The sequence below is a fragment of the Monopterus albus genome, unplaced genomic scaffold (genome assembly GCF_001952655.1).
Source record: "Monopterus albus unplaced genomic scaffold, M_albus_1.0 scaffold491.1, whole genome shotgun sequence".
Classification (NCBI taxonomy): Eukaryota; Metazoa; Chordata; class Actinopteri; order Synbranchiformes; family Synbranchidae; genus Monopterus; species Monopterus albus.
Window position 1 is genome coordinate 34,310 of NW_018128371.1, and position 9,968 is coordinate 44,277.

Sequence of the window (9,968 nt, forward strand, 5' to 3'; positions counted from 1 at the left end):
TTTCGGTCGGACCAAAACAACACTCGAGGTTTCGGTCGGACCAACACAAGACTCAGAATTTGGAACGAAGCCAATTCTTGGTTGGACAAAACGAGACTCCTCCGCTGGCCACATTTGCTGTTGGAACAGCACCCGGTCGAGCGAAACAGCCTCGGTCGGAAAGGTTCGACTTGTGTGAGTTGGTTCACATTTAGCCGTCCGACGGCAAGCGATTGAGCCCCTCACCGAAGGACTGGCATGTAAAAGCCTTTACACGAGCTGCTTCGGCATTAGGATCTGCTAACCTTCCAGCGGCCTAGTACATGTACATGAGCCTATCTTGGAAACCGAGCGGCTTTAGACAGCGGTATACGACGACAACGAAGACAACACAACATGCAGGACAGCGTACAGAAATTCATCGTGACAGAGACCCCCCCATGGTATTTGACCTCAGAGTCCAAAGACGGTTTCAACTGCGAAAGCACGCAAGGACTGTTTGACAACGTCGCCGACTTGATGATGCTCAAGCAAGCGGAACTATCCGAAAGAGAGAAGAGATACAAACCAAAAACCATCTACAAGATTATCAGGAATGCGCTGATAAGGGACATCGACGCTATAGAGCAAAAGCCGTCGCACTCGCTGCTGCTCGCGCTCATGGATTTAGTGGATGTCGAAGGCGGGAACGGATTCGAGTCGATGGCGACTGTGGACAAAGCCGGCCTCAAACATGTTTTACTGGCATACAGTAACTGCACGACCTTCTACGTGCCGAATAAAGAGCTGATAAGCCCCAGCGGAAAGAAGGTGATTCCCGTGGTCACATGGTACGCCGAAAACCACAACCTCGTATTCTACGACAGCAGCAGGTCCATGGTCGGAACCTACATTGTCTTCATCCCGACAAGCGGGAAGGCCGGCAAGTCGTACTTTGTGCAAGAGGTGCTGTTCGTCCCGGGACTGAAGAGCCTCGAGTTGCTGAGAAGGGTGACGAATAACAAGTTCGATTTTTGGGACATGGCCCTGGAGGTGCCCACGCACTTCACGGGTCTAACGCCTTCCTTCCAACAAATCCAGCCTTTCCAGTTGCTACGCACCGAGGACAAAAACGCCGCCCAGAGCAGCAACAACAACGACGCGCTACTCTCTCGCATGGAAGAGATACGACCCATGTGCTGCGTGTTAGGCGCGGCTTCGGCTGAAACGCTGAAGAAAAAGCGTGAGGCCAGCGTGGATTGTTTTGCCGAAAACCAAGTCATCTGCAATCTGAGCCGCTTCCACTACGAGAACGGCGGCGCCCGTGTGGTTTACTTTAGACGCAGCGGCAAGTTCCTGGATGGCAAGCGTGTGAACCTGGTGCCGGTCGTCGCCTTGAGAACGGGTCAGGTCGAGAACCGTGAGTTGTACGTGTCTACCACGGTGAGATTTTGCAGGGCCGTGATGCAATCCTGCATCAAGGGCAGCGGAGAGCTGGTGAGCTGCTGGAATACCACGCTAAAGGAGTTCGACAGGGAGACTTTTATCACCGGAACCGACATGTATCAGGAACTGTACAATCCCGCCTTGACGGCGTTCATCAAGCGCGTGAATCCAAACAGCTGGTGCAATTATCTACCCAGGCATGTGGAGAGCAAGATGGTGAACCCCATCATGGTGGAGGTGGTGGAATTGGCCATCAAATTCATGGATAATAAGATTCCCAACGCGTTCGCCGTGGCCGAGCTGCTATATTGCCCGATTGACAGAGTGCGAGAATACCTAAAGTTCTGGGATAGGTACTCCTCTGACAACGCGGTTCACGCGGCCGTAAGGGCAAAGCGTATCGGCCTGGTAGAGGAGCAGATGAAAGCAGACTGGACCGCATTGGCCAAAATCGCCTCCGATTACGGTCGAAAGAGATACGGCGATGACGGAAACGCCGAAATGGTCTCGGCGTGCGAAGAGTTGTTCAAACATCAGACCCTGGACAATGCGGCCAAAGCCCAGAAGATGTGGCACGCCGTGGTCAAACACGATACGAGCAAGATCAAGGAGAAGGAGTTGGTAAAGATGTATGCCAACGCCAAGGTGCTCTTTTTGAAACTCCGCACTTATTACAACAAGTTGAAGAAAGGGCTGAAGGTGGGCGAGGGAGAGAGCGGCTCGTCCTCCCCGCTCTCGACGGAAGCCCGAGACGCCGAGGCGTCATCCTCCGGAGGTCGAGCAATGCAGCGACGAAGACGAGGCTACTACGGCCGGTGGTGTCGGCTGGAAAGACGATGGTCTGTACTCCATCGTCACGCCGGAGGCCGTTCCGATTTCGACGTGGCTCAAGAACATGCCGACTCTGCTGCTGAGCGAGCCCTGGTTGAACGAAGACGATCTCAGGAGAGAAGCCGTTTGTACTCTCCTGGGATTGGACAACACTCTGTTGAACAAAAAGAACGACGCCATCCTTCGAGACTGGGTCGTCGACAACCGAACCGTCGTCGACATACTCCGGATTCACGGCTTGCAGGATAGACTCAGCAGAGCCCTGGTGGACTGTTTAGAATCTACATCTACCGACAACTGGAGACGCAAGGTGTTGTTGTCGTTCCGGGGTGCCCCGGATCGAGCCGCGGGAGCTTTGGACCGGCTGGTGTCCAAGAACCCTAGCACTCAAAGCAAGAAAGGTGATCTGCGCAGCGCAAAAAGACAGGGTGCAAAAAGACAGGGTGAACGCGCTACAAAACCGGCTCCTTTTCGTCACCCCAAAGCGCCAAAACGAGATCGCTCGACGACAACGACGACTAAGAGCACCAAGGCCCGCTCTCGTCACAGGTACGGTCGCGCTGACGACGACAACGATGAAGGGCACCCTTGGCTGAGCGAGGCCGAGGAAGTTAACGTAGAAGAGGAAGAATGTCCCGAGGACGAAGAGGAGATCCCCGGGGAGGATTTGGAGGCTACGATGGACTACGACAACAGCGAGAGTCCAGACGAATACGATTGCGACGATGACTTCATAGACGACGGACCCACCGAGGACGACTACGGCAGCAGTGAAGAAGAGAAAGAAAAGGGAGAAGAAGAAGAAGAAGAAGAAGAAGAAGAAGATGATGATGATGAGGAGGTGTTCTGCACCCAGGCCAGAAGGAGGGCCAAAGGGGCCAAGTGTAAGAAGATTATCAAACGAGGACGCAAACGCCTATCTCATTCAGAGTCTGAGGAAGACTCGCCCACGCCCGGCTGTAGCGGTACAAAAGAGGGCTTTTGGGGCTACAAGCGTGCACTGCAATCTGACTCCGAGGAGGAGTCGAGCAAGCCCGCTGTAAAGCGCGTCGTCAAACGCGCAAAGAAGATCCCTCGGCTTTACAAGAGCAAGGAGAAGCGTAGCAGGAGCACCAAGGTGGTTTCTGTCCGGCGCTTCGACAGAGAGGTTACAAAGAAACACAAGGATAAGTCTGACAAGAGGCATGAAAGAGCCGAGCCTGCTAACAGGACCCCCAGTCGAGATTCCCCTCTACGCGAGAGAAAGCTGTCTCTGTCGGATTCAAAAACTGACGACGACGACGACCACCGCTATCAGGGACAGGAGAAACGAGAGGGGGTAAGGGGGTTCGCTTCCAAGAAAAAACACCACACTCGCACCGACGAGCAGGAGGAGAGAATTAAAGGCAATACACCCAAACTCAAAGAGACCGGGAGATCCCTCAAACAGCAAGAGGCTTTCAAACAGCTCCCTACATCGTCACATCAGAGCGCTGGCGTTTCATCCCCGGGGCAAGAGGCAGCAAAAGCGGCAGAAAAGTTGACAGATCAAGCCGCACGGCCCACTGAGACCCACCAGGAATCATCATCGTCATCATCCGATCGTGAGGCGGAGGGGGGTGAAGAGGAACGGCTAGACAGAGAGGATCACTCCAACTGTCCTGCCGCCGAGTTGTCCGAACCGGACTTTGATAGACTAGATGACCCTAATCCCAAAACAGACTCTGACAGTGACGAGTTTTTTGTTTCTATGTGAAATGTCTTCCCGTGTGATGAAAAAGAAGCAGCCTGTACCCGGACCCCAAAGTGCTTGTATGATACGATATTTAGAGGGGCTGGCTAACAGTGTTTGTGTCTCTCAGATAGATGAACCTCGCTCGTCTGTAGTAGCACTGTCAGCTACGTATTCATGTCCAGAAAGAGAAGCAGTGAAATCCAATGTTCCCAATACTTTGGATAGGTATTTTGTTAAGAAGTGATGTAGGATTGACTTGTGAAATGTGTGTATGTGTGTGTGTGGCTTCTTGTAACTCTCAGTATGATATAAACAATGCCGTTACACATGAGATGTCTTTAAACCTTTCTGTGTCTTTTATGCGCTTGATGTTCACAGTGATGAGTGCTTGTAACCCATGATAATATAAAATGATGTTGCATGTAAGATGACAATTGTTTGTTTCTTCTGTGCACTCAGAGTTCACCTCGGTGAAATGTGTGACTCCACTATGATATAAATTTTAAAAAATCATGTTACACCAGACATGTAAGATATCCTTATTTGTTTATGTGTTCACTCAGAGTTCACCTCGGTGAAATGTGTGACTTCAGTATGATATAAATAAAAAAAAACACCATGTTACACCAGACATGTAAGATATCCTTATGTGTTTATTTGTTCACTCATAGTTCACAGTTATCATACATAATGGTATAATACACAGTGTTCAACGAGAACTGTTTCTCCTGCGGTACATGAGCATGTAAGCAACCCCGTCGTATAAGTTGGATCCCGCTTCGTAGGTTGTCTTGACATCCCCCCAGGAACACATCCTTATGTAAGTGTCATCCGCGATATACCAGCTGTCTTCTGCCCGCACATAAGCCGTGTAATGTCCACAGTAGTGAGTGCCACGGTGGGCCACGACGGCATACAGCTCGTACAGAGTAGGGGTGTCCGCGGGCTCCTTCACGAGGTACTTCAGATCCACAGTCTCGGTGAAAGCGAAGCGTTTCTCCGTCTTGACTATGTGAGCTGCTCCTCTGCCGATGTTTTTAACTCGTGCGATCCTCATACACACGACCGGGGGTAACGACACAACTTTGCTGGCGATTTCGACCCGGGTTCTCGTGTGACAGTTTGCGCAATGGCAGTCGCACGTCGTTGTTGTGTCAGAGTGCCGTTTGATGTATTCCTGCAGCTCGTCGGGGAGATTCTCTTCGATCGACACAGGAATTGTGTTAGACTTGGTGCGTATAGACCGGACCGCGTTGCAACCGAGGCAGCGCACGCTGTCCTCCTTCTCGATGTCCCACAATTTGCCGATCTCTTTGGCAGCCCCGCAGCCGTCCGCTAGAGCGTTGACGATGCACTTGAAGATGAGCTCCGAGTCCTCCTGAACGTCGAAGCGCACTCCGCTGTACGCGCTCATCGAGTCTACGAGACAACTCGGATCGCACGGCGACGGGCCGTCTGTGCTCATTTCACGGATGAGGCTCTTGAGCGTCGGGGCCACCGTGTTTTTATGATTAGGAGCCTGGTAATCCCGTTCGTCGACTCGTCGAATGAGATCACGCAGCTCGCGCGTCTCGTACAGGCACTGGACGACGCTGTTGATGCTGCAATAGGTCCCGTAGTTGATCAAGCCTCGCATGATGGCAGGGCAGCGCGGCCGGCCCGCACGGGGCTCGATGTGACGGTGGGGGTTTCGTAACTAAGCGTATCCTCGAGGATGAGGACTTTGCCGCACGCTTTGCGTTGGTGTTTTTTTTTTTTTTTTTTTAGTAGTCTGTCACGCTCAGCATCGCCACGCTCTGGAATAGCTCTCTGAGAGATCTCACGTGTCCCGACGGGCTCAGTAGGACCACGATGATTGTTGTCCTGTAATAGTCGAGGGAGAGCTCCTGCAAAGGTCCCGGTCTCTTAAACCTCGTGAACATTATGACAGGAGCCCACTTGGACTCGGTCAGCGAGACGGCGTCATGCGTGAAACAGTCGCCGTTGTTGTGGAACAACCTCGAGCGTTGGTCCAGTTGATCTACGCTGGGAATCCCAGCGAGCGCCGAGTTGTTGAGAGTCACCCTCGTCAAACCCCGAGTGCAATCCAGCGTCATCACCTCGACCTTACATGATCCGAATATCTTTTTGGCTCTCATCCTCAGCACTATGTTCCTAACCAACGTGTGCAGCTTGGTGTCACCCACACCCTCTGCCGTCTGGTCGCCTCTGAAAGGCTTCGGGATTCCATAAACTAGCACTTTGGCGCCGCACGCCTCTTTGTTTTCCCCTTCTCCTTCTTCATCTTCACCCGCGTGTGTTAGCCAGTTTGGTATATCGGACGAATAATCCCTGAACGTGAAAAAATTGTCGTCCAGGGTCAACAGGGACGGCGTCGTCCTTTCGCTGAGATCGAAGCTTCTCAACCACTCGATCGACTTGGTCAGCACGTGCGAGGCGGGCGTTCCGGGGCTCAGCGTGCAAAGCCACGTGCGCAGACTCGAGCAGGGTAAGTGCTTTGCTGCCATAGTAGCGCAGAGACCGACCAAACCCTCGCATTGTTCGCCAAACATCGAGCACCGGGGCTTGTTGAAGTTTCTGCTGAGATAGGGGACGATGTCGATCATCACGGCTCCTTTGGCGATGAGGAGATCCCTGCATTCGGTCATGTGCGCGGGTAGAAGCTTCACGTCTAAGGCCGCCTTGAGTGTGAGAAAGACTTGCAGCAGGAAGGCGTAGACCGAATTAGACGAGCTCGACGCATTCCAGTCGGACACTCGCTTGCAACCGACGAAGAACTGCGCATACTGGAAGATGAACACGCCGTTGCGTCTAGAGCACTTACACGAGCCGTCTCGGGGACCCGCGAATAGGAGAGGGTGCATTCGGGTCATGCTTTGTGACAGGAGAATGACACTGTTCTTGAAACGCGCTATCTCCATCTCGTCGTGGCTCTTTAGAATGACCATGTTTGTGTCTATCTCCCCCTCGATCTTCTTGCCTCGCAAGATCACCGCACTCTCCGTGACCACGCTGGCGGTCGAGGGCCCTTTGACGCTTGCATCGATGTTGTTGTTGTTGTTCCCGGAGGCCTCGGTGGGTCTCGCAAGCGGGGCGATGCTCGCGACGGCATCATCGCCAGGGGCCTCAGCGGGTCTAGCGTCGATGTTTCCGGGGGGCCCGGTAACTCTCGCACCTTCGACGCTCACAATGGCGTCGCCGCCGGGCGCCTCGAAGGGTACTGTGGCGGCTGCACCGGGTCCCACCCGAATGTCGGTGCTCTCTCCCAAAGCCTCGTTCAAGTCGCTCAATGAAGGAATGTTAGAATCGCCCATATCGCTAGAGCTCAACATTTCAACCAAGTTGTCACTCCATTCGAATGACTCGGGTGGGGGTTCGTCCGGCGACTCGTGTTCTGCGGCACTTCCCACCGCTCCGTGACTCTGCTCGTCGTGCTCGTCTTCTGGGTCGGGTGGCCGCGTCGCGCTGGGCACAGCGGGTTCAGAGGGACCCGGACGCCGTCGGCCGAGGAGGGCCTTTGCCGAAGTGCTCGGACCGTCTACGGGATCCGTCTTTGTGCGCCTGACCTCGACCGGATTGTCGGCGTCGCCGGCCCTGCTGCGTTTAAACCTCCTCTTGTACACGGCCTCGAGCTCTCTGACCTTCTTGGAGTACCACTCGTAAGGCTGGATGTAATCGGGAGCCAGCCGTAAAAAGTCTATCCCGTAATACAGTTTAGAGTCAGGCTTGATGACCGTGACGGGGGATCCCGCGGTCGATCTCGCTGTCACCAGATCGGCAAACGCTTCGGGGACGCAGTCGTCGGCCACGATGATGTCGGTCGGCCGATACTCCCCTACCCGTACGGACAGCGGCATCTGCGTGGACGGCGACTGGGCGTCGATGATATCCTGGCTCAAACACCGGTATCGAGCGAGTCGGACGGAGACCACCTCTCTTGAGGGAACAGCGTGATGCACAGCACTCCCATGGTGATAAAGTGCTTATCCGTTATGTTGCAGCCCGCGTGACAGAGGGTGGCCAGTATCGTCTGCACGGTAGGCCTTCTGTCTTTGTGCTTCGCATGAAGAGCTCGAGCGTCCATAGCCTTCATGTAGTCCAGCTCGAACGTCTCGTCCTTCTCCGGGTTGTAAACGCCGACCAAGTTGGATAGGTTCGCGGCGTGCGTCTTTTTACAGTAACCTCGCTCGGACCCCTTGTACGGCACCAAGGGCGAGCCGCTGTGCAACTCCCACATCACACAGTACCAGCTGCATATGTCGCTCCCGGTGGCCGCGTTCAAGCACCACAGCACTTCGGGAGCCATGTTAGTGCGGTTGCCTCGCATATGATCCGGCGTGGAGAAGTTGCACGCCGTGCCAAAGTCGCTGATCTTGAAAGCGAAGGGAATGGGCTTTCTATCGGGCTGGTGACAGACCAAGACGTTCCTGTACGTGAAGTCCCTGTGCTGGATGGCTCTCGATCTCAAGTAATCCAGCCCTCGCAGGGTGTCCAGTTCTATGGCGGGCATGACCACGGCACTTCGCATGTGCCACATGAACTCCTTCAACGAGAACAGGGCTCGTTCCATGAGGAGCACCACTCTGCCTCCCAACTGGTAGCCGGGGACGTCGCACCAGAAGCCGCCGAACGTGCGCAGGATGTTGGGGTGTTTCATGGAGACGCCGATCATGACCTCCTCCGCCTGAGAGGCAATGTGCGCGTAGCGATTGAATTCGTCGTCTATGAAAGGCACGCTCCAGTTCACCATTTCCGGAAACAGGTTGGTTTTCGCGACGAGGCGATCGCTGATCTGAACGGTCACCCCGAAGCCCCCTCGACCCAGCACCTTGTTCGGCGTGTTTATCAGTTCTTCTATGTCGAATTCACATTTCGACTCCCGGGGCACCGCTAGGTCGGCGTAGATGCTCCACGGAGCGGCGCACGCGGTACACTTCAGAGGCACGTATTTTCGCCCAAAGTTGTCAACGTTCACAATGGGCGTCCTGGGTTTGGTCGTATCGTAGCTCGAGGGCAAGAAGCCGTCTAGAACGGGCTGCGCCTGCTGAGCATGGGGTTCGACGTGCTGAGCGGGACAACTGGCGAACGTGGGGAATAGAGGAGCGTGGACACTCCTGAGTATGTCCTTCTTGATCACCTTGGTCAGCTCCTGAGAGTACGGGGCTTTCATTCCGTCGTACGGGATCACCAGGAACAGGACGACGGAGTCGTATTTACAGCTCCTGCTCGCCGGCCTACGCTGTCGTTTTATGTGTACTACTAGGCGATCTTTACCCTGGATCCGGGGTTCCTCGTCGATGCCCGCCACCGCAATGTTTCTGAGCTTACGCAGTCTGATGAGCTCATCGAGCACCGCTACGGTGTCTTTGCCTTGCTCGAAGGTGAAAGTTACTCCGAGCCACTCCAGCACGCCTCGCGTGTCACTGTAACGCAAGGTCTTAACGTGATAGAGATTGTAGCGCTCTACCAGTTCCAGTAACCTTTTGGCACTGCTCCTGCTCTTTGCCTGCGACATTTTCTCTCACTCGTGTCTGCTGCGTCCAGGGGTGGTAAATAGAAGAGGGGGATGGACCCGACTCGTAGAGAGCTCGTGTTCTCTGAACGCGCTTCCGTGGCGCTCTTCGAGTGCCTGATAGTGGCAGGTGCGCCCGCCACCGGGTTGCTGCAAGATACGACGTTCAAAGACGGAGGCACGCTCCAGATGACGATACAACTCTTGCGAGATATGTGGCACAGAGCCGATGCCTTATACGTACCCCGAGCAGACCTGGAGTCTCTGCACCGCATGGAGTGTAAGAGCACCGTGTGCCATGAATTGCCTATCCCCGACCAGATAGCGACAGAGCCTCGCAAACTCTCCAGATACTACATCTATCTGTTGTTTCGTTACTGCGTGAGCTCCGCGGGCCCGGGCCCCACGACCTACGCCTGGAATTTTGTGTCTAATGGTTCGCTCGCCGCATCTCTGAGGAGACACAAGAAACATGCGGCTCCCTTTGTGGATGTGGCCGGGGGGTTG

The 9,968-nt window shown here is 54.4% G+C and overlaps 1 protein-coding gene across 1 annotated transcript; it reads right to left on the reverse strand.

Moving 5' to 3' along the window:
• Positions 1–4,658: 4,658 nt before the first annotated feature.
• LOC109952749 (ubl carboxyl-terminal hydrolase 18-like) lies at positions 4,659–5,585 on the reverse strand. Its single transcript, XM_020587972.1, has one exon. The coding sequence runs from the start codon at positions 5,583–5,585 to the stop codon at positions 4,659–4,661; it is 927 nt and encodes a 308-aa protein (XP_020443628.1).
• Positions 5,586–9,968: the final 4,383 nt, after the last annotated feature.